Source organism: Rhinolophus sinicus, chromosome 18, assembly GCF_057876585.1.
Source record: "Rhinolophus sinicus isolate RSI-liver-muscle chromosome 18, RSI-T2T, whole genome shotgun sequence".
Classification (NCBI taxonomy): domain Eukaryota; kingdom Metazoa; phylum Chordata; class Mammalia; order Chiroptera; family Rhinolophidae; genus Rhinolophus; species Rhinolophus sinicus.
The window spans coordinates 96,098,773-96,123,839 of NC_142518.1; the positions used below are offsets into that span (position 1 = coordinate 96,098,773).

At 38.2% G+C, this 25,067-nt stretch overlaps 1 protein-coding gene across 5 annotated transcripts in view; it reads left to right on the top strand.

Moving 5' to 3' along the window:
* Positions 1 to 8,251: 8,251 nt before the first annotated feature.
* PHF6 (PHD finger protein 6) overlaps positions 8,252 to 25,067 on the top strand; it is a 45,729-nt gene continuing 28,913 nt past the window's right edge. For 2 of the 5 annotated variants that reach the window (XM_074324317.2, XM_074324318.2), the window contains exons 1-3: positions 8,256 to 9,250; positions 13,194 to 13,377; positions 13,590 to 13,691. In XM_074324317.2, the coding sequence (XP_074180418.1) occupies positions 13,240 to 13,377; positions 13,590 to 13,691 (240 nt within the window). In that variant the 5' untranslated portion in view covers positions 8,256 to 9,250; positions 13,194 to 13,239. Of the gene's footprint in view, positions 9,251 to 11,942; positions 12,036 to 13,193; positions 13,378 to 13,589; positions 13,692 to 25,067 lie in introns of all 5 variants that reach the window. The other 3 variants (XM_074324322.2, XM_074324323.2, XM_074324320.2) reach the window with 2 other exon arrangements.

Here is a 25,067-nt window from a genome sequence, read left to right on the forward strand (position 1 = left end):
CATTTTATTATTCATATTTTTAATCTTTTTTTTTCTTGTTCTTCTTTAAAAAGTCCCTTCAACATTTGTTGTTATAGTGGTTTGGTGGCGATGAAATCCTTTAGCTTTTTTTTTTTGTCTGGGAAGCCCTTTGTCTGTCCTTTGAGTCTAAATGATAGCTTTGCTGGGTAGAGTAATCTTGGTTGCAGGTCCTTTCTTTTCATCAGTTTGACTATTTCCTGCCAATCCCTTTTGGCCTGCAAAGTTTCTGTTGAGAAATCAGCTGACAGTATTATGGGAGCTCTCTTATAGGTAATTAACTGCTTTTCTCTTGCTGCTTTTAAGATTCTCTCTGTTTTTCAGGTTTGGCATTTTAATTATGGTGTGTCTTGGTGTGGGCCTCTTTGGGTTCATCTTTTGGGGGATTTTTTGTGCTTTCTGGTTTTATATGTCTATTTCTTTTGCCAGATTAGGGAAGTTTGCCGTCATTATTCCTTCAAATAGGTTTTCAATCCCTTGCTCTCGCTCTTCTCCTTCTGGTACCCCTATGATGCACATGTTGGTATGCGTGATGTTGTTCCGGAGGCCCCTTAAACTATCCTCATTTTTTTAAAGATTTTTTTTTTCTTTTTGCTGTTCTGACAGTGTATTTTCTGATACCTTACCTTCCAAATTGCTGATTCGAATCTCTGCTTTGTCTAATCTACTGTTGATTCCCTCTTTATTTCAATTATTGTATTCTTCATTTCTGACTGATTCTTTCTTGTGTTTTCTATCTACTTATTTATGCTTCTTATCTCTTTGTTGAAGTTCTCACTGAGATCATTGTGCATCCTAGTAACCAGTGTTTTAAACTCTGCATATGGTAGATTGCATGTCCCATTTTGTTTAGTTCCTTTTCTCTAGCTTTAGTCTGTTCTTTCTTTTGGGACATGTTTCTTTGTCTCACCCATTTTGAGTGTCTTTCTGTATTTGTTTCCATGTATTAGGTAGAGGTGCTATGTCTGCTGGTCTTAGTAGAGTTGCCTTATGTAGTAGTTGTCCTGTGGGACCCAGTGGAGCAGTCTCCCGGTTGCCTGAGCTGGGTTCTCCAGGTGTGTGCCTTGTGTGAGTTGTGTGTGTCCTTCTGTTGCAATTGAGCCTTGGTTGCTGTTTGTATATCAATGGGAGGGATTGATTGTGAGGACTGGCCGTGACTACAGTGAAGGAGCTGTTATGCATGGGCTGACCCTATGGAGCAGGATTTGCTTCAGAAGGGCCCTGGTGCCTGCCCAGTCTGCCCTTTGCTTATGTTGTCTGTGGAGGCAGCTGGGTGGTGCTCCAGTTCAGTCAGAAGAAGCTCTGTCTGAAGCTGGCCACCGGATGTGCTGCCCCATGGCCTCCTGGGAGGGGCCCTGCCACTGTCCAAGTTCACCTGCAGCCTATGCCCTCCCACAGACCACCTGGAATGAGCGTCAAAGCAGACAAAGATGGCCACCACCCACACAGGCCTTAGAGGTGCCGAGGAGAGACTAAGCTGTGAACTGAGGCTGACTGCCAGTAGTGCCAGGCTTGGGACTGCTTAGCAAGAGGTATGGGGCATGCTGAGGCCACATGCTGCTTGTTTGGAGGTTGTGAAACTTTGAGAGATTTTAGCAAAGTTTGAAACATGAGCCAAGACAGACTGTTTGCATGGAAAAGCCACTGGAAGTGGCTTGGGTGAGCTGACATGTTGGGTGGGGCAGGGTCTCGGGGAATCACCAGGTCAGGGCCAAAGGTGTTGGCCAAGTTGATGGAGACTAATGTATGGCAGCCTGCCTGTGTATGCATGCTGGGAGCAGGGAGGGCTCAACAAAGAAACAATGGATGCTGCCAGCATTTCTGTCTAGGAGAAAGCTGCTCCTCCAGCCCTTGCCCCACAGCCAGACAATTCAGTTCCTCCCAGTATGTGAATGGCACCTTTCAAGCTGCTGCCCCAGTGCTAGAGCTCAGAGCATGTGAGTTTGTCAATGAGTAAGTCCATGTGCAGGCCCTTTAACAGGAGTGTCTGGGAGTGCAGCTGTCCTTCTTCTCACTCAGTCACAATGTCTGCTGTTTTTTTTTTTACACCCAGAAGTTGTGAGGACTTCTCTCCCAGGCACTGGAACCCTGGGCTGGGGCGCATGGTGTGCGGTTGGGACCCCTCACTCCTACAGGGGGCCTTTGCAGCCAAAATACCTCTCCTGATTTTTACCTGCCTCCCATGGGTATGGGACAGACTGTTCTGCGTCTCCACCCCTTCTAACAGTCTCAAGGTGGTTTCTTTTATATGTCCTTAGTTATAGGACTTCTGGTCAGCCAGATATAAGGCAATTCTCAATGACGGTTGTTCTGTAGTTTAGTTGTAATTTTTATGTGGTCATGAGAGGATGCAAGCACAGTGTTCACCTACTCCACCATCTTGACTGGAAATTCCCCAATCTTCCAAGTACACTACTCTTTTTTACTAAATCATTTATTCAGCAAATATTAACTGAGTGCCTAGTCTGTGAAGGTACTGTTCTAGGCACTTGTGGTAAATCATGCTACTTTTTCATCCACATTTCCCGCTGGATATTAATAGTAACCCTCACAGTGCCCTCAGAATTCAATAAGCAGAGTTGACTGACAACTGGGTGTGGCTTACAGCTGGATCATCCACTTTCAATTTATAATCATTTCTTCCCTTAGTGCCCAAGGGAAGAGGAAATAAGTGATAGATTAACATATGAAGCAATTAGAGAATAATATATAGTATACAGTATATAATTAAGTGCTAAACTGCATGTGTGACCCTAAGTGCAATAGAGGTACAGGAGCCAAGGCCCAGAGTATACGAGAGCAATCTTAGAGCGGAAAACGTCTTCAAACAGTAGTAACCATTAGCTCTTTGACATGTTCCTTTGAGTAAGTCCAGCAAATATTCATTGGGCAGGCACTGTGCTACGTGCTGAGGGTGTACAAAAAATAAGACATGGTGTCTTCTCCCCAAAAGCTCACTGTCTAGTGAGAGAAACAGAAGTACATATAATTTCAACATAATGGTGGTAAATGATGAGATAGAGGTCTGGCCAGGGTGTATGAAAGTAGAGGGGAGCTTCCCCCAATCAGAGGATAAGTAAAGCTAGGAAGCTAAGGGCTGACACCTGAACTGAATCTTGAAGGCCACTAGGTCCTAGCTAGTCCAAAACAAGAGTTGGAAAAATAGTTTTAGGAAGCAAGTACACCATGAGTAAAGAAACAAAGGCCTTTTGTCTGTCTATTCCACTTATCAGAAAAACTGGAGGCAATTAATACCTACTTTTTAGTGCAATTAGCTAAAACTGCTACATATTACTGCTCTTGTAGATAATATTTATCGAACTCCGTGGGCCAGGAATAGTGCTAAGTGCTTTATATGGATTATGTCATGTAATCCTAAAAAAAAAAAAATCATTGAGATATAAATGTCAAATCACACGTACACCTAAAACTAATACAATATTGTATGTTAACTACACTTTAATAAATAATAAAAAAGAAAAAATACAATTTCTTCTGCTCTTGAGAAACTTAAAATCTGGGGCAGCAAGAAGGGGGGAAAAAGAACAACAACAACAACAAATCCTTGAGAAAGTTACTTCCATCATCCTCAGTTTACAGATAAGGAAATTCAGGCACTGAGAAGTTAACCTGAAACAAGAATTTGTGTCTAGGCTATTTGGTTTTTGCCTTCCAATATAGATTATATCTCATTGTGAATATTAGTGCCCCACAAATCTTAACCATATATAATTCCTCTAGTTTTTAGACTTATTATATTTGAAATTAGTGCAGATCTGTCTGATCATATTATTTAACCAACAGCCAAAAGGAACAAAGATGCTCAAGGTCACTCAGGACCCAATGGCAAAACCAGTTATAAGCAAGTATACTCACTAAAATATATGTCTAAGAATGATATTGATCACAATGAAGTTTCTCGAGCACTCATATGTAACTGATGAAATAACCCAAGTGATAAGGTTTTTTTTTTTTTTTTTTCTTGTTTTCAGATTGATGGCTGCAGGTCAGTTGTTCCCAACTTCTTGTACATATCACAGTCTTACCTGGGGAGCTTATTAAAAATAGAGTTGCTGGGCCCCATTTCACGTGTATGCCAGAATCACTGTTCGGCTGCTGTATTATTAACAAATTCCTGAAATGATTTAATTCCAGTACAATTCCACTTCTCCCTACTCTTCATTACATTCTCTTCCCTGTTCTCAATTTTCTACTCTCATTTCCATTCCTCATTCTCTATGGTCTTTAAATATTTATTGAGTGCCAGGCACAGAGTTCTCTGGGCTGGGTATAGGGCAGTGAACATGACAAAGCAAAGCCCCTGCTCTGATAGAGACAGATAATAAACACATAAACAAATAAATGTGATAAAGAGCTTGGCTAATGGAGTCAAAACAAATACAGGCTTGACATATGGTTCTTCCTCTTCCTAGCTGTGTGACCTTGGGCAAGTTACTTAATTGCTCAACAGTCTCTTCCTCTGTAAAAATGGGACTAATAATATCCCCTGCTTCTCAGGGCTGTTGTAAGGGTTGAATAAGATAATGCACAGAACGTACTTAGCATGGTGCCTGGTACATTGATTGTCCAAAGTCAGTTAACTCTTATTATTTTGCTAGCATCGGCACTATAAAGTTTAATAACTTCTCAAATGTTGCCATCGATATTGAGTTCAGTTTCGATGCTTATTCAACATTCAACAAGCAACATTTTAGAGATGTCCATGTGTCTCTAAAGCATTTCCCGCCGCCACAGTTGCAAGTTTCCTGGGCAGTTTCTGTATAATACCCAGTGTCAAATTGCTAAACAAGGGAGAGACATCGACAACAAAGTCCACCAAAAGCTCCCAGCTCCTCAGTTAGGTATGTGAGTAGCTCCACAGGCTGAACAGAGTTAAGGATGTTGTCAAACTTCACCAATACACTAAGTGGAAGTTAAAAAATAAACAACAACCATAAAAACTAAGTAGAAGCGCATAGGGGCCAAATGCTGGGAGCCAACATTAGCAGGTAGATCAATCAGATGATATGGCTGTTAAGGGACACATACAAAATATAATAATTGTCCTTCATATTTGTTGGGGCAAGAACATTTACATACGTCGTTATCTGTCCTTGTTCTCCACAACAAATTTGCAAGTAATATTAATCTCATTTGACTCGTGCAAACTAAGGCTCAGAGAAGTTAAATGGTTACTCTGCTAGTTAGTGGCAAGCCAGCGAGTCAAGCCCAAGCCTTCTGACTCCTATGCAGCATCTCACACAAATAAATAGCATTGTATTTTTTTCACAGAAACATTTTTTTGGGTAAAAATTTATTTGAGTCAAAAAGAGGATATAACTGGAAGCAAGAACTCAACAGACTGAGATAAATGCTTCTCACAGAGATATTTAAAATGCTTAATCCATATACTTTAAAAATAAAGAATAAGAAATATAAAATGTACCTAATATACAAAATGCAAATAGTTCGGTTCCATGTAAGTGTCATTTACAGTACTTGTTTTTTTTGCACTAGTCACAGTTGTAATTTTACATTCATTTATATGATTACTTGATTAAGGTCTGTCTCCGCTGCTACACCAAAATGGACCATTTTCATCTAACACACAGTTGATGATCAACATGTACTTGTTGAAAGAATGACTGATCCACTGGTGTTGATTACCACCAGAAGGGAGGTCATAGGCATGTCAGTGGATTTAGCCTTTGGTTTAGGTAGGAGCAGAAATGCTAGCAGCATCTTACACGAAACATAAAGATGGGATGGGAAAAGCAATTACTTTTTAGTTGCTGGAGAGGATGAATTTGCTTACTGACTGGTCTTAGTGATTTGAGCTCAAGGACAGGCAGATCCAGTTGCTAAGCAATTGTTTACAGGTTACAATGAAGTCAAAAGATTGTATCAATTCTACAAAAAAAAACAAAAAACAGAACGGAGGTCAGTTTCTTAACGTGTGGTCCTCAACAGTCTGCCTCAGAATAAGCTTGGCAGTTTAAAAAGGCAGATTCCTGCACCCAGACCTTCAGAAGCCTCAGGGGGTAGTGCCAAAAAAAAAAAAAAAAATCTGCATGTTTAACAAGCTCCCCAGGTGATTTTCACTTCAATAGTTGAAGAACTGCTGAGGTGGAATAACAATAGACCAGCAGAGAGTTTAAGACTCTGTCTAAGCAAAGTCTGCATTATAAAGTGAGAAGGAAAACCTACAAAAGAGATTGCAATAACAACCACAGAGTCAGAGTCAGAGTCTTTGTTATGAACTGAGGAAGGTGAGAGTTTAAGAACAAATAAATGGCCAAAAAGTGTTCAGTGTAACAGAGGTGTCAAGAATGAAGATTGAAGAAAGTCGTGAAGATGGAATCCAGATTTTTCTGGGCCTGGACCTGTCCTGCAAGACCCAACTCAAAACATTTCCTCCCTAGGAATGTAGTTCCTTTTCCACTGGACAGAGTTCATCAGTCTTTGTGGTATGTAATTCTATTATAGCATTTTACCTATTGTACTGAAATTCTGTTTTTCTTCCTCATTAGAAATACCTGTTTTTCTTCCTCAGACTGAAAATTCCTTGAAGACAGGAGCTGTGTCTTATTCCTTTTTAAATCACCAATGTCTAGCGTAATACCTGGCATGCAGAAAATATCTGCAAATGCCTGCTCAATGAGTGATTGGAGAGCAACTGGACGCAAAGAACACAGTCTGGACAGGAGATAGAAGAATCCTATGTGTTTCAAGGCAAATGAGAGCCAGGCAATTGATGCTGCTGGAGCAGGGAATAAGTAGAAAATCGGTTGTTCCAGAGCACAGAGGAGATGTGACTAAAACCACAGATTCAGCTTTAAAAAGCAGGGAGGACAATTCTTTCTCCAAGCCTCAAAGGAAGCAAGAGAGGATGGGTGTACAAAATATAGCTGAGTTCAGATGTCCCTACTCTAAATAAGGCAGGAAGTTAATCAAAATGAGAATGAAGCACAAAAAGCTGGATCTAGAGGTTGAAGAAAGACTGGAACAGTGTTGGTGGGAGTGTACTGGTGGATCAATAAGAGATTAAGAGATGCTGTCCTGTATCCTCAGGCACTAAGTGCGTGTTATCACAATCTGACTCCTTTCTGTGGCCCTTGAAATAACAGGCTACATCTATCTATCAGTCGTGCTAATTGGAACTGGCTACCACATTGGGGCCGGAAACTGTCTGGAGTCACTGTTGTCTGTCTCTCCCGGACTCCCGGCACTTCTTTACCACCTTTTAAGGAACTTGCGCAGCCCATCTCCTATCGTAGCTACTTGTCTTTTCCTTGTTAGAACGTAAAGAGGTGAGGGCAAAGGCTGTCTCTTATTCACTGCCGTGTTGTACCTTAGCATAGCGCTTTGTATGTAACAGGCAGAGGATGTCTGTACCAGGCACACACCTCTAATATAGCCTCTAATATTTATCACATCATACTGTATTTGTTTGCTTATCTGTCTCCCTTTTTAGACCATGAGTATAAGGTCAGGAATTGAGTTGATCTGTGTATCTCTTGTGTTTGGAACTTAGTAGTTTCACAGATGTTTATTGAACCAAATTTTGTTGAGTGCATGGATGAGAGAATGAATAAAAGACAGCAAAATGTGGGGATGTGGGGGAAATCTAAAAAGATGACATTGTGCATAGGCACTGCATTTTGTCGCTTACACAATCATCAGTTTCATCCTGACATCAGTAAGCGTGTGAAGCTGGTGCTGATGCCGGGGGACCTGTTTTCAAATACACTGTAAATGTTTGGAATACACATTCTGGATCTTATGTAAATCTCCAGCCATCTCCTTTCATGTTGCAGGGCCTGGGTGAAAGGGCTAAAGGTCCCCTGCAGCTAAATGACTCCTTTGTTCACCTTTATTAGGTAGGTACCTGTTTGTATAGGGTACAATGTTACATCAACATAGTTTACTGTTTTCTTGAGGACAACAATTTAAGGTTGACATTGCAGGGAAAAATATAAAGAATGAAACAGCATTGGATCAAAACAATGGAAATCCACCGCCCTCTCCCTCACCCCTTTACTGGAAAAATAGCTACTTGAAGGGCATCTTTAAAGTTTCGTTGGTTTGCTAGGGCTTTTTTTTTCTTCTTAAACCACTGGCTTGCACCCTTGGACATATTATATGCCCAAGTATTATTCTATGTAATTTACACATATTAACTCATTTCTTTTAACAACCCTAGGAGATGGATACCACTGTGATCTCCATTTTGGACGCGTTGAGACTGAGGGACAGAGAGGTACTGCACCGTGCTCAAGGTCATAGAGCTAGAAGTGGGGAAGCTTGGATTCAAACCCAAGCATTCTGGCTCTGTACATCAAAAGAGGAAAGTGCCCGTTTAGGTGTCTTGGTTTGCCTGTGTGAGTTATAAAGAAAATCACTTTTACAATTATGATCTCAGCATTTATAGACGGCCTGTTATACGCCAGGGACGCTTTACTTGTAAGCATTATCTCATTTCTTCCTCACAACAAACCCGTTAGATACTATTTTTATTCCCATTTTAAGACAAAAAAAATTAAAGTACGGAGATTGAAATGATTCACCCAAGAATTGAAATCCGGGCAGACTGACTCCACTACGAGCTTCTCGGTCCTTCCTGGCAGCAAAATGAGAGAACGGAGGACCTCAAAGGGATGCCACGAGAGTACAATGAAATAATGGATGTGAAAAGGCCTGGTTGAACAAGTGCAAGGAATAAGGCCTACCCACATGAATCACTGTTGAAAACTGGTAACTCAGGGCCCCTATCCAACGGTTTCTAGTCCCAACCCTGCTTCTTCTCCGCCCAACCCACAGCAATATCTTTGAATCTCTTTCTCTATCTCGTCGGATCCTGCCCCCAAACACTTGGCTGAGCGGCGGACCGGAGAATAGAAGGTACGCGCGCGAGCAGGAGGCGGGGCCTGTTGCCCCGATCCGTACTGGGGGTGGCCTTTGCACATGCGCTGTGGCTCTGCGGCTTCAGCTGCCCGGTCTCTGCAGCCAATCAGCGCCCGCGGAGTGCTCGGGACGTATTAACGCTCTGTGAGTCGTTGCGTGCGAGGGGGGCGACGTAAGGGCGCTCCGCGAGCCCGTCTCCTCGAATGAAAGGAAACAACCTCCGGCGACACAGCCCCGCTCTCAGGCGCTGCGGGAGAACCGAGACCGACTTCTTTCTCTTTCCCCTCATTGGCGCTTCTCCCCTGCCGTTCGCCTCTGGGCTTCGCCGGTGAGTCCCCACGGTACCCTGGGGCCCCCCATTCTCTGCCCAGCGGGAGAAAACAAGGAGGATGGCGGTGGCCAGGCCGCCGCCCCTACCCGTTGTTAAGGGGGACTCTTGGTGGTCTCGCTTTATTGTCAGGGACCCCAGAAGCGCCACTCATTGAAGGCGCTTCGCGAAGAGGCAGCTGAGAAAAGTGCTTTGCAGGAGCGAAGGGAGAGGTTAGGCTGAAGCCTAGACTTCGGGGGAGGGGGCGCAACATTTAGGGAGGAAAAAATTCTGGGAAATTTTAGTCTTTGCCATTGCTTAGGACATATTTGGGAAGGAGGGAGACTCCCAGTTTGGGAAGAGTAAGAGGAAGAATTGTTAGGATGGCAAGAGGGTTAACCTTACGGAAAGAGGAAAAACTCCGGGGTGGGGGAAATTAGGGGTGAAACTGAGATATGAAACGAAGACTTGGAGGGTAAACTCCTAGGGGAGGAGGGTTAAAGAAAGTGGTAGGATGATATTTAACTGGATTCGGGAGGATTGGAAAAGGACAATTAGAGGATCCTGACTTTACGACCAAAAGAAACCTGCTAAAGTGTTTTAGAGGAGGATAGTTTTGCGAGTTTATCTAGCGCTAGATTGGAGGGAGATCTTGGAGTCTAGTGTGTATTGAATAAATAACGGAGAGGATCCGGTACGTTATGTGTACCATCCTTTATTATATGGGCGAACAGCACGGCGTTCTTTTAAAATTTGTTCGTTTCAGTATTCTGCGTGGAAGTTGAAAAATCCTTTGGTAATTCAAAAGCCTTTTCTTTTCATCGCCTTACGACTTAATATCAGGTCTTATTCATACCGATCAAATTCTTTCTCTACCCTTGGGTTTGAGACAACTGGAAAATTCCTTCAGTTTCCGTTTGAATAACCGCAAAAAGCAGTGCGAAGCATGTAATATCGTGCAACCAAATTCAGGTGCCCTTCCGGTTCATCTCTTATTCGTTTATTTGTCTCCACTGTAACTTTCTTGACATAAATACTGCTTCTTTGGGGATCACGTTTATATATTTTGATCTGTATATTTCAACTTGCTTGCGTGTGGAATTGTTTGATCTTCCAGAACTGCAGTTTTTGTTTGGTTTTATTTTTCTGTGAAAATGGTCTTTCAGATACCAGACATTGAATGAGCTCTCGACTTGGCTCTTTAACTCGCTCTCCTTGATGTTTCAGGTTATTTCTTCTTTGGTGCTTCACAGCATCTTGGAAAATCAGAAACGCATTGATTGCTTCAGCTTAACTAATTGGGCTTTTATATTTTTTCAGACATTTAAGTTATGTTTTTCACGCTGTTATCTTTGCCTCTTTATTTCTGCTTTATAACATTATGTATAATGTTATGTTTCTTTTAAGGAAAAGGTTTCATTGTTGGGTGACAGCATCAAACTTTGATCTCTGCATGCCCTGAAAAACCTTTTAGACTAAAATTAAAACGCCATATAGCTGCGTGGACCATTAAGAATCCCTTAATGTTGGTCCTTAAAATGCCCATATTCTCCTTAACTAGAGACCACAAATGTGACAGCATGAGATAAAAATCTGTATTTTTATGATAAAGACATTTTTGCTAGGACTCATTGTTTCCGTGATGTTCTCCACTTGATGTTTTACAAGGAGGCTGTAAAAAAATTAGCAAGATATGCACACATGTATTATTTGAATTTTAGTGGAAAAATCCATTTAGTCATTGCACATTGGGGAAAGTTTTTAATTGGTTTGGTGCACTTTGTGTGTTTCTGTTCACTTTACAAATTATATTTAACCTGATTACAGAAAAAAAACACTAAAATATTTTTGAATGCAAAATAAAGTGTACCTTTTTTCTCTTTTGGATTGTGGGGTCTTTAATAACTAGAAAAGCAGATTCACAAAATTAGGATGAGAAATTTACCTGTTTATAAATTGAAAGAGGCAGAATTCAATATGGATAAAATTTGGGGGGCACCATTTTCAGAATTAATTTCAAGAATAAAAAGTGATTTTCTACTCTAGGAATTTTTTTTTAAATCTTAAATCTGTTTTATACCCTATGCTAGCTAGAATTGTATGGAAATTACACATTAAAAATGTCTGTACAGCTTAGATTCATAATGTGTCATCCTTTCAACTGGCCAAGGATGACGGAGAGAAATGCTGAATACATTACAGTGGTTTCATAGTGCCTGCTATTGCATAGTAATAAAGAAAGCTAATTTAGAACTCCAATAGCAAATTTTGGTGCTATTTATGAATTTTGGTGTTTTGCATAATTAATTCTAAAGATTTTGGCAGCTATATTCTTGATAAAGCAACTGAACACATATTTGCCTGAGCAAATGCAAACACACTTCCCCTTTTGTTTCTTTTGTTTCTCTGTTAGTCCTATTTTCCCTTTAATCCTGAAAGTATTTGCTGCCTGTTTTCAATCAGTTTTACGGTTTAGAGCCAGTTTATGGCTATGAATACAGTACTATTGTAAAGTATTCGATGCTGTTTGGAAGACTGGGTTATTTAAAATTGTAGATAGCATTAAGAGTTTGTTAAACCCATCAACGCAGAGACTGTCAGGGCCTTTGAAGTTTTGTTCAAAAGAAAAACCTAAATATGAATTGATAAGACCTGTTTCTTTGTAGCTTCGCGTTAAATTTTGATTAAGTATCTTTATTTTTATGTTCTAAAGTACTGAATTGTTTGTGGCTACCACCTTGCTGGCATCCAGTTGCTACCGTTCTTGTTGGTGAACAAGTGTGTCTTGGAAAGCTACAGTAGTAGGGTTAGTGAGTCCAATTTTCAACATAGTATTATGAAAACGTTAAAATATATAGAAAAATTGGAAGAATTTATATAAATTTTAAGACAGAAATTTGAGATTTTATTCATTGTGATGTGTGTTGTGGCAACCTGGGTCCTGAACTTCTTAGTTGATTTGGAAAAACTACACAAATCAAATAACCGATTTTACACATGTTTAGATACTTCTGAAGAATCCATGTTTAGATTGATGATCTAAATCTGAAACCTCCCATGTTAGAGCTTTTCTTCCCTTTTTTGTTTAACTATCCTACCTATAATTATAGTTTGACTGAATTTAAGTCTCATTCAGAACAATTTTCCTTCCTTTAGACAGTCTTACTAATTTGAGTATGAAAGTTACTGTATTTAGAACACCACTGTCAGTTTGTAAGTTTAATAAGCAGACTTTTGGTGTAAATCTCAGAGTCAGATAATACAGTTGTTTTTATAAATAATTGGTTTCTAAAGTCTGCGTTTTTTAATAGATTGTTGTAAGCTTAATTTTTTCTTTACTTGAAAATGGAATACAATAGCAAAAATTAATTTTTTACAGATATATACGTGATTTTTTTTAACTTGAAAATAATTCAAGTTTAAAAATGTGTTCCAAAGTCATGGTTAAGTAAATTCATATCTCTTGTTTTGTTTATTAATATGTGAACTTTAAGGAATTGTGCAATTATAGAATTCTGTTCTTTTTAAATATTGTGTAGTTCTCTTAGTAGTTTTTGCACTTCTCTTAGGTAGATAAATCTTTGTCTTCTTGGAGGGGCACCTAGCTATACATGAAAAATATTTTGCAATAGTTATGTTAGCAGATGATAATTTTAATATCACACATTATACGTTTTTACTTATCCATGCAGGAAGAATTCTAATTATTTCACATATTCCCTAAATTGGCAGCAGTTTGATTTTTCTCAATTATTTCAGTTATCTTTTTTCGTTAAGTTATATTATGCATAAATACATATTTTTTAATTATGGAGGCACCTTAGGTTTTAATATTAATTTGTCTATACTAAAAAGCCATTTTAAATGCATGTCATTAAGTCAGATATTAAACAACTTACATGACTATGTGTAAACTGATTTTAAATGAAATTAACCATTTTGTTACCCTTCTTATTCTTTCTAGCATTTCTTGAGGCTTAAAGTGGCATTCTAAAGGCAATTTAAAAATCATGTCGAGCTCAGTTGAGCAGAAAAAAGGGCCTACAAGACAGCGCAAATGTGGCTTTTGTAAGTCAAATAGAGACAAGGAATGTGGACAGTTACTAATATCTGAAAACCAGAAGGTGGCAGCACACCATAAGTGCATGGTAAGTATACCGACAGCCACCGAGAGACCTGAAACCTTGGAAATCTTAACAATGAGTAGTCCTGAATACTAAAACTTGACTCAGTTAAAATTTTAAGAAATGGTTTTTCACTAATGCAATGCCATTTTTTTCCTTTTAAGTAGAACATTTTATTCACTGTTTCACTGTAATTTCATTGTATATGAAACTAATTTTTTAAATGTAATTTATAGCTCTTTTCATCTGCTTTGGTATCATCCCACTCTGATAACGAAAGTCTTGGTGGATTTTCTATTGAAGATGTCCAAAAGGAAATTAAAAGAGGCACGAAGCTGGTAAGTTGGTATTTCTGCCTCTTGAGAATAAAACTTATTTTAAGCTCATTAAGGAAGAAATTGCTTTTTTTTTTTTAGAGTGTATTACATTATTAACTGAGTATAATTTTAAATTGCAGTCGTTTTCCCCCCAAAACCAGCAAATTCCAAGGCCGGGTTTACTTAACAATCAACAAAAAAAAGGAGTGAATCACTTGAAACTATATAATGTTATTAACCAGTGTCACCCCACTAAATTTAATAAAAATAAAAAAGTAGCAAATGCAAAAAAGGAGTGAATCAATATATTCAAATTTTTTTCTTGTCAAAAGGAATTAAAATCTTGGTGTCTGTGTTGATTTAGAAAACAAGCATTTTGAATGTATCGTGTGTTAAAGTCTTCATTTAAGTATATTTTCATAATTAAATTCTGATGTGTTTCCATGTTCCATCATGAAGTAATTGTAATTACAAATTGACAGTGCCCTTTCAAAAGGAAAACGTTAGCAGTTCCTGAAGAAAGTATTTTTACTGTAGTTCAGCTATACAACATAGCATTTTTGACTTTAGATGACTTTTGGTGAGTTTTACAGTTTTTCTGAAGCTGTGCTAGAGTAATGTTCCTATAGCTGTCTTTAGTACCAGTAACCAATTGGCAAGATTTATTGCTCTTTTGGAAAAGTAACGTCATCTCAGTTGCTATTTATGATACATTATGGTTTATATTAAAACAGTTCCTTTTCATTTGGTTATTTTTCTCCTTTGAGCTCCTTATTGAAATTACATCTGTAAATGTTCCTCTAGTAGCTTCACTATGAAGTGTTTCATTATTTTAAAGACGGGTTTGGCAGAACATATATCTATGTGCTTAGGCACTGAGTAATCTCATGTTTCACAAAGAATCTGATGGGAAGAGGGGGCTATCAATTTGATGGCCAGGAATAATCTGTTTTAAAAATAGTGAGTCTTCTAGAAAAACAAAAACCAATATGAAGAAGTTCAAGATGACATTTGAGATTTGCCTTAAGATAAATAGTCTCAAACCTTAGAATCAGTATTGGCACATATGGGAATTCAGAGGTCAGACCGTTTTTATTGTAATGAGACTTTAACTGTGAAAGTGTTTATCTTCCCCACCCTAAAAACTGTAGATAGCAATAGAATGCTCTATTTTTTTAAAAGTGATTTTTATTTATTTAAATGTGGCTTTAGATTTTTTCATGTTACTGTGGCTTGCTGATTTTTGAGAACTAGAACAGCATGTTTTTATTTCCTCATCCTTAAAAACAAATTCAGATACAAAGAAAGAATACTTGAAAGTGGTTGTACTGTAAGCCTTATTACCCCATTATTTATTCCTTGGCACTATGACTATGCCTGGAAAATGCTTCTACATCCTGACTTGTTAGCATTTTTATCACTTGGCATGGCTGCTCTAGTCAGAACAGGAACAGTTTCGGTCCCTAATGTTACAATATTATTAACAAATGCAATGCCTAGTTTTACATGAAGCAGCAGCATACATCTGGCAGTAGGTTAAATTCAATGGAGATTTAATTTATTTGGACTGTTTGTGAAGAAAACTTAAGAACTTTGTGCAGGTTTCACTATTATAAAATGTTTTAATTAATTTTTAATGGTATATAGTGTAGAGAGTTGATTTCCCCCCTCAAGTGTAGTGAGTTACACAAAACAACTTGTTCCTTGATCTAGGGAGTGGAACAGTATTGGAGGTGAAGACCACAAACTCTAGTAACAGACTTGGATTTGAATACCAGCTTTGTCACTTCCTAGCCGAGTGACCCTGGACAAGTTATTTACTTCTCTATGCCGTGTTTTCTTCACCTGCCAAAAAGAGATAATGACAGTACTGGCTTCATGGGGATATTGTGAGAATTAAGAGAGACTGTGCAGGACAGAGCATGGTGTCTGGCATGTGGTTAAGACTTGATAAATGGTAGCCACCATTGTAGTTATTATTTGTAAGTAATAATAAAATCCTGCTAATATTTTTAGGCTGATGAAAAGCATGCTGGACTGGGATGTTATGAGGCCTGTTTTTTTAATGACTCTGCAACTGGCACATTGTGTAACTTTAGACAAGTCATTAACTTAGTTGCCTTTTGCCAGTGGTAAACAGGTAATGCTGTATCATTGCTTACTAAACAGTGACGTTGCATGACTAAAAAGTGCTATAAAAGATTTAAAGTTACCTTAGGAAAGGTGTTTTGAAGCCATTTTGAAGCTGTGGGCATCTGGCAGTGAAGAATAGTGACAGAAGGAGAGAACTTTTGAGCATGGATATATAATTTTGCTTCTTTTCCCAAAATGCCAGAATTTAAATAACCTACATAGGGGATAGGACTAGAGTCACATTTATGTGTTTAACTTTGAAATAAATTTTAAGTCTCCTTTTAGCTGTTAGTTTTGTTCCTTCTGTTATATCATTTTTACATGAAGCACTGTCAAGTAACCAAAATTCCAGATTTTCATTTTCTTCTTTCCTTTTCCCTATGTATATTTGTCTAAGTAATAAAAGGGCCATAAATCAAATAGGAAGGGAGAAAAAAAGTGAAGAGCTTTATGTAAGTAAACTACATATAAACTAGGTAATCACCTTCTCTAATTGACTTTTTAAAGCATTTTATCCTGTGAGCCTGTTTGCCCTGGCTCCTGTTTATCGAAATTCTTAGGTGAAAAGTAGGTCATGAATACCCTTTTAAAATAATTGAAAACAGGAATGCTGATCCCGGGGTGCTTTCTAGACAGGTTCCAGTCTGTACCTGGTGTTGGCTCCAGAGGTGCTCATTCGCCCCAAAGGGAAATATAGAGAGAAGAGACTGGGCTTGAAAGAAGAGTGTAGGTGGCCAGATGGGTCAGTCTTGAGATGATGGGAGGTTGCAGTAGAGCAAGAGGTACAGGTGTGTGGTTTCTGTGCTCTTGCTGACAAAGGCAATTTTCTAGGGTTTTCATGTCAGTCGTAAGGATCAGGGGAGGAAAGCCATTCCTCATGAATATATTCGTCTCTTTTACATCACCTTTAAGTATATAGCACAAAGGTGGACCAAGAAAAAATTTGCCTGAGTACTAAGGTTTTTATAATTTGAGGCTCTGTTTTTGCAGTTAAGACTGCAAAAATATATATTTTCCCAGAATGGTTTCCAGTTCCTGTTGAAGCCATATGGAGACACCACATCTGTACCACCTACTTTTGTTCTCCAGCCATCTAGTCAAGAAATGCAAATTTCCAAGTAAAATTATGAGTTATCATTGTTTTCATTTTGTTTAAGGAGGCACTTGAGAGAAGTATATTTGAAGAACATATTCTTTCTGGATGAAGTTGGTGAGATCACTAAGAATATCTGCATTGGATGGTTACTGTTCTCATTGGTACCTGTGTCAGATACATCACACTCTTAAGAACAGAAGGAGTTCAGAAAACCATTTAGTTCACCTTCCTTACCCCTAGGCAAGACTACCTACAAGCCATCCAACATAAGATTTTTGCCTGCCCTGTTCTTAAATATATCAGGAAATTGTGATTCTACCCAAGAAACCTGAAAACAGGACCAGTTTTATATAACACTTTTCAGAGTAGAGAAATTCATCCTTCTGTATAACTCAAGTATCTTGGTTTAATTTCAAGCCATGTATTCTAGGTCTGTCTCTTTCCATTCAAGTAAATATTCGTTTTTTTCTTATTAAAAATGAAAAATTCTTTATATACTTTATGACTGTCCTCAGGTCACTCCTAAACTTTCCCTTTTTCAAACTAAATTTTACTCACGTGTCTTAAGAAATCTGCTGAACATTTTCCTTGCTTTTTTCAGTAGTAGAGATAGCTAACATTTATTGAACAGTTAATATCGGGGGTGCCAAAAAATGTACACACATTTTGAGATGTTAGCTATGCTCAAGCAGTAGTTCGCCGTAGTCAGAAGTGTCTGGACGCTGATGGGAACCACTTTGAGCACCTCTTGTCATTGCAGAAGTCAAATGTGACTTGTATTCATCTTCTGTTATCCGTATATATTGAGTATTACAATTAATACAGTTTTTTCCTTTCTTAAAATGTGTATACATTTTTTTGGCACCCTCTGTATGTGCTAGAGACTGGGTCATGTACTTTAAATACATGATCTATTTAATCCTCACAATCATACTGTGAGTTAGGAAGGTATTCATTTTCACTTTACAGATGAGGAAACGGAGGATCAGAGAAGTAACCTGACCGTGGTCATATAGCTAGTAAGTGGCAGAGCTGGAATTTCAGTGCAGAGCCAGTTAATGCTAAAGTCAGAACTCTTAATCACTAGGTTATACTAGACTGCCTTTTAAGCTACCCAACCAAAAATCACATTTAAAAAATATATATAATGATTAGAGCTTAGTAGTTTTCTAATAACGATGGACATAGTACTGAATTTAGGACACAATCAGACTCCTATTAATATATTCTGTTAATAGCATCTTGCTGGTATTTAGGACAAAAATCGTGTGTGTGTGTGTGTGTGTTCTGATTCTCTGTTGTCCTCAAGATATTTTTGTAGCCTCTGAAAATAAAAAGACCAATTCTATGTGGTCTTTACTTTGTTATTTAGTACCAAAGGAGTGCTTGGCACCCCAGAGAAAAAGGGTGTCTGATTTTGCGAGTTTATGGACTAAGTATTGGGCATGCCATGAGTCTGCATATATGACCATTTATAGTATACACCTTTTTGTTCTGTGCGAGAGGAGTCTTGCCTATTTAGGTAGTTCCTAGAGGTGGTAGGGTTTAAAAAAAAAGGGGTGAGTCCAGGAAACAGGTTAGCTATCCTAAAATGGGTCATTGAGCTGGCAGTCATGGATTAGAATTGAGTGAGGTGGGATGATTGCAGGGTCTTGAAACATCAAACAGGTATTTCAACTTGGATAGGAGGGGGTGGGGAAGGGCAACCTGTACATGATTTTTCAGGAGATAAATGATACACAGTAGTCATTGGAGAATGAAATATAATAATAGCAGCATATTTGGTATACATAAATATTCTGCAGGCATCTTAAACTTGACCTGTCTAAGCCAATGTTCATTATCTCCCCACCCTGAAAACTGATTCTCTGTCTGAATTCTTTACCTTCAACTCTTCCTTCTTCCACATCAGTCACTTGATTCTATTTCTGGGATGTCTCTGCCTTCTTTTCTTAATGGTACCCTATGTCCAGCCTTCCTCTTCCTTCAGTGTATTGCTGGTAATTATTTGATCTCTACTTTTAAAACCTACTGTCACTCCCTGACTCAGAACCTTTACTGATGCCTTACTGCATACAAAATAATATCCAGGCCTCAGCCTGTCCATCAGAAATCATATCTTAACTCACCCTTTCCATTCCTTATCCCATTCCCTCTCCTCAACTTCCCAATCATCCTCCACTTGTCCCCACTGCAGTGTATGTGCTCATGTTCTTCATCTCCTAGCTGCCTCTCACTTTTGTCTGTTTTTGAGTTCTACTCAGCCTACACCTCTGTCACAGCATTGAACACACTAGGCATTGAATTTGTCATATGTGTGCAAGTCTTTCTTCCCCCACTGTATTGTGAACTCTGGGGGAGTAGAGACTATCTTCTCTTTGCCTAGCATAGGAGTAAGTGGGGGTAATGCATGGAAAATAGCACAGTTCTTGATGTCTCATTTGTGCTCAACAGTGTTCTAATAAATAAGTGGGCACTCATTAATTGTTGGTTGAATTTGAAGGAGAGGAGAACTTACTTAAGTGGGATAATAATGTGAAGCATTAATAATGGGCTAGGTGTAAATTGACCAGGAAAGTAATGGTGCAGTATAACATTCCTGTTTTGGCTAATCAGTGTTTCAGTGTTGTTTGCAGCTCTAGTGGTTTGAAAAGGAAGGAGAAATCTAGAGGGAAAAATCAGATTGGTTGTTTGTTCAGGATGGTGGAGAGCTAGCTGTGCATACCTCAAACAGCCTTCACTCTCACCCACTATGGTGGTGTTTTTGTTGTTTCTTTAGGCATTATATTTGTCAAGGCCTCCATCTAGAGCCTAGAAGTCATCTGTCTGACCATTTATCAGATACTTAATTAAGTGCCTACTCCATACCAAGCATGATGCTGGACACTTTGAATGAAACCATAAATAGATATAATTTAGCCTTAGAAGTATCTAAAAAAAAGCCACAGGAGAGCTGGAAAAGAGGACCATAATTAATTTTGCCTGGGATGTCAGAAGGCTTCGTAGGAAATGAACATTTGAAATGTGTTCCACTGGGCAAGTGATGCTGTAGAAGTCACAGGGGGAAGAGTTTCAAGGAGGAGGAAGTGGTCAAAAGTATTAAGTAACTATTTAATGCCAGTGCTATTTAAAGCAGTGTGTGGCTCATTTAGCATTCAGTAAGGACAAAATGGAGCATCCACATTGTGTAGAATGCTGTCATTGTTTACTGCATACCAAGAAGTAGAAGATGCTTGGTGACTAGTAGTGCCACTGACCAAGCAGTGGTACCTAACCAATCATGAACTCGGAAATGGGGGACAGGGAATTAGAGACAGTTATATTTTGAAAAAGGTTCCCAAGTGATTTTTGATGAACAGTCTTGGTCATGGACCATTGTCTTAGGACGGGGTCAGCAAACTTTGTTTAAAGGACCAGATAATAAATATTTAAGGCTTTACCAGCCATATGGTTGCAGTCACAGACTACATACAAAAATGGGCTTGTCTGTGTTCCAATAAAACTTGGTTTACAAAAGGGGGTGGTGGGCTGGATGGGCTTGCAGGACCCGCCTTAGGGTCTTTTGGAGGGAAAACAGGTAAATTTTGTTTCCGAAGATGGCCTCATTGTCATCTGTGTAACTACGTGTACGTGAATCATGAATGTATTCATACGAATGTGAATTTTTTTAAAACTCAGATTATGGGGTGCAGATATTTTATTTGTCATTTATATTAAAGTGAACTTTGCTTTACTTTGGAGGTGATTAGGGAGAATGAATGTAAGGCCAAAGAGAAACTTCCACATCTAATGATGGAGAAAATCCGGTCTCTGACTATTGCCGAATCAGTTAAAATTTTAAAAATTCAAGTATTTTTTTTTCTTTGCCTTCATTTAATACTTCTTTGTAATTGGGGATACTGTCGATTTATTTCCTTATATAATTCTCATTTATTTGTGCTAATGGAGGCAAACCCAAACCAATAATAAAAAATAATCTATGTCTGGTGTTAGGGGGTGTCTCAGTACTTACTCGAGCATGGATGTGTATTTGGTGTTCTTCACAGATTAGATACAGCGAGCAGCATAACAGTTTAGAGTACTTTCAGCCCAAAAGACCTACACTTGAAAAGAGCCTAAACCTAACAATCTGAGCTCAGGAAGTCTATCTGAATATTTTAAGATGAAAAGAGAATCTTGAAAAGCTCCAATAAGAGAATTTCTACTCGTGATGAATGATGATTCATAAAGTTGGATGGAGTTGGGCTATGTGATATTTAGAGCAAAGGCAGGAGACTAGGTTAAGAACTTAATAGGCTTAGTTCATTGCCCTCCAATTCAAAACTTCTGAAATGGTTTATTCAGTAATTGCTTAGATTTAGTCTGTTACTCTAGTAAAAGCAAGGATTTTTCAGTGGCCCTGCTTTTCAGAAGCACTTAGAATTTAAGGTCCTAATCAGGTTGGTTACTTTCCAATGACTGTCAGCTTTCAGAATTCATTTTTGCTTTCTAGCTTTCCATTTAGACCTAATTATTATATTCTATAGATTTTGTTATTATTAACAATATTATATTGTTAGGTTTGTGTTTTTATGAGATCTGCTTCAAAATGTTATACACACACACACACACACACGTACATACTGGATGTGCCAAAAAATGTATACACAACTTGTATTCATCTTTTGTATTGATATATATATATATGTGTGTATGTATATGTGTGTGTGTATATATATATATATATATATATATATATATATATACACACACACACACACATTTATTTAGTTTTAAAGATTTTATTGGGGAAGGGGAACAGGACTTTATTGGGGAACAGTGTGTATTTCCAGGACTTTTTATTGGGGAACAGTAGTGTGTTTTTCCCAGGACTCATCAGCTCCATCCAAGTCAAGTTGTTGTCCTTTCAGTCTTAGTTGTGGAGGGCGCAGCTCAGCTCCAGGTCCAGTCGCCATTGTTAGTTGCAGGGGGCACAGCCCACCGTCCCTTGCGGGAGTCAAACCGGTAGCCTTGTGGTTGAGAGCCCGCGCTCCAACCAACTGAGCCATTTGGGAGCTCAGCAGCAGCTCATTGACTTCATTCTAGTTGCGGAGGACACAGCTCGCTGGCCCACGTGGGAATCAAACGCAACCCTGTTGCCCAGAGCTCACGCTCTAACCTACTGAGCCACCTGTCTGGTATATATTGAGTATTATAATTTTAATACAGTTTTGTCCTTTCTTAAAATGTGTATACATTTTTTTGGCACCCTCTCTCTCTCTCTATATATATATATGTATATGAGTACATATTAGCTATAATGATAAACCGGAAGGTTATAAGTTCATGTTCCACTTTCCTTTTAAATGGTATTACTTTTAGGAATTTTTAACAAATAACTTGGACAACTGTCAGTTAACCAGATAATTCAGAGCTCACTTTGCTTTCTAACTATGTTGGATATGTGACGTATTACTATAAATAGAACAATAAACCTGGAGTTAGGAGCATTTTTTAGGCCGCTCTGAAAACTTGCACCAACGAATTGTCCTCTTTTTATTAAAAACAGCACACACAAACAAACACCAGTGTAGGGTTAACCGCTCTCACTTTTTGTTGCAAGTCTCCTGTAAAAACATATTACCTGTTCCCAACTGCAAGTACTTTTGGCATTTTTTCTTTGCACTGACTCAGGAACATGGCCTCTTTTTGTACCTTCTTTTGCATTCAGTACATTTGTAGCCATTTTCTTAGAGCAGGTGTCTTGAGAGGGGTAACTACTTGGAGAGAGAATTTATATCTGTACACTGGTGGTCAGTTACAGACATGCATAGTAAATAACACGGAAGTTAAGGTGGCCAAAGCTAAGTTTGTATCCGTGGTCTTAGTTGAGTTTTCCCTGAGCTTCTCTCATAGCTACTGAGAAAGCAGTATTTTTCCTTTTATTCCTTAAGACCTTTTCATTTTGCAAACTGAATTTCAATCCTGGCCTAGTTCAGTTGACTGAGGAGCAGGTATGCCCAAGCCTCTGGCTCCTGCAGGACTTTAGCTAAGTCATGTTCCTTTCAGTTCCTGTTGTCTCCTCTCATGTGTGACTTAGTTCCTCTTTCATCCATGGGTCAGCTCCTTGAGACTCTGCTTATGTGGCACAACTTAACCTTAGCATAGTATAGCTTCACAGACGACAGAACAGTGGAGTGGTTACCAGGGAGGGGAGGTTGGTCAAAAGGTACAAAGTTGCAGTTGTGGAGGGTGAATAAGTCTAGAATTCTGATGTATAGCTTGATGACTATAGTTAATAATACTATACAGAATACTGGAAATTTGCTGAGAGTAGATTTCTGGTGTTCTCAACCACACACCAAAAAAATGGTAACTATGTAAAGAAACGGTATGTTGATTAGTTTCACTATGTATCTATATTAAAACATGTTGTATCTGTATTAAAACATGTTGTACACCTTAAATATATACATGTAATTTTATTTAAAAATTAAGGTAGTATAGCTTCTAACTATGCTATAAAGATGATACGCAAACATCTGTAATAGGATGGGGCCTTTTTTCCCCCAATCTCCCCATTTTGGAAGAGGTAATTGATTACTGAGGTTTACTAGGTCTACTAGGTAGCAAACTGAATAGAGGAGTAAAAGTAAAAGAAAAATCATTATCAACAAAGAAATTTTTACCTTTATTTAAATCAAGTACTTGAAATCAGGATATAAGCAGGGTAAGCAGAGAATTGACGTTTATACTTATATTGAAGGCAGGAAATTAGCTCTCAACAGAATATTTGATACGTGGAACAGACCTTTTCTCAGGGGGAAGGGTTCCACCATTGTTCTTAGAAAACATGTTCCTGTCAGCTTAACTTTCATTTTCCCACATTTGAGATAGCCATGGGTAAAGTGCAAACATGATGTTAAATGGCAGATGACAATCATTCTGCTGAGGGCCCAGTAAGGAGTGTAACAAATTGCAGGGCAAATATTTTGTGTAAAGAGGAATACGGGATAACATTACTCGGGTCTTACGGCCTGCTGCCTTTCTGTACCATTGGGGTTCCCATTTTCCTGTTATTCCATTTTTTTTTTAAGAGAAGTCCTTTGTTTTATTTTCTGTAACTTTTTTTTTAAAGAAACTAGTAGCCACTTAGCTGGTTTCCCAACTTCTTTAATTTTTCTATTTATCTCTTATTCTTGATTATGTTTCTTAACAAGGCTAATCTTTTCCTCCAGATATTCTTGCCTCTGCTCATTCTGTGCCCCTTCAACTGAGTTGTTCTCAGTTTCACCTTTCCAAATCCTAAATCAGACTGTTTAAATATTTTTAGATATACCAGAAGATATTTACGTTAAATCTATAGGTATTAGAAACATGAGTGAGAAAAAATATGCCATAAGGTATTAATATCTTCAATAACAGAGTAAGCTTAAAATCAACTACTTTGTAAGACACAGTGTTAGTCTTCCAAAAAACTCAGCCTAGAAGCAGTCGATGGATAAAATCTACACATTTATAAAGATAATTAACCGTACCAGGGAATAAAATGGTAACAGTCAAAATGAATATTATATCATAAGTCCGATAGGAGTTCAGGGAAAAAGAATTATTTCAGGAGTTGGAATATAGCATAGTAGACTCAAATATAACAGTTATGTTCCTATTTTGTATTCATATGTACACAAGCAGATTAAAATTTTATATTTAGTTTTATTATGGATAATTTTTGCTATTTTGTTAGTACCTTGCCAGAATTTCATATACAAGCAGGTGTTTCTGCTGGTATATAAATGCTACATAAAATAGATTCTTAAGTTCTAACTGAGAAAAATTCCTACTGTTAACCTTTAAAAGAACTTTCCACTCACTGAAAACATTTTTGTTGGTATTCTTGATCTTTCTTTTATTCCTTGAGCGAAACTGACAAAAGTGAGAATAAGCATTTTCTCACTTAAAAAAAATTCTCTCTCCTAAGTTGCTGTAGTTAACTGGTTATGCTTTGGGCAAATTTGAATTAATAACCAGCCAAAACACATTTTGATATGTTTTGGACATTTGGTCTCCTTCTCATTCTCAGTAAGCTTAGACATGGTTATTGAAAGCATTTGCTAGAGTATTCCCAATGTTTCAAACAATTTTTTGTATATACAAGTATTTTTGACCAATGTAGAAAAATCAGGAAACAC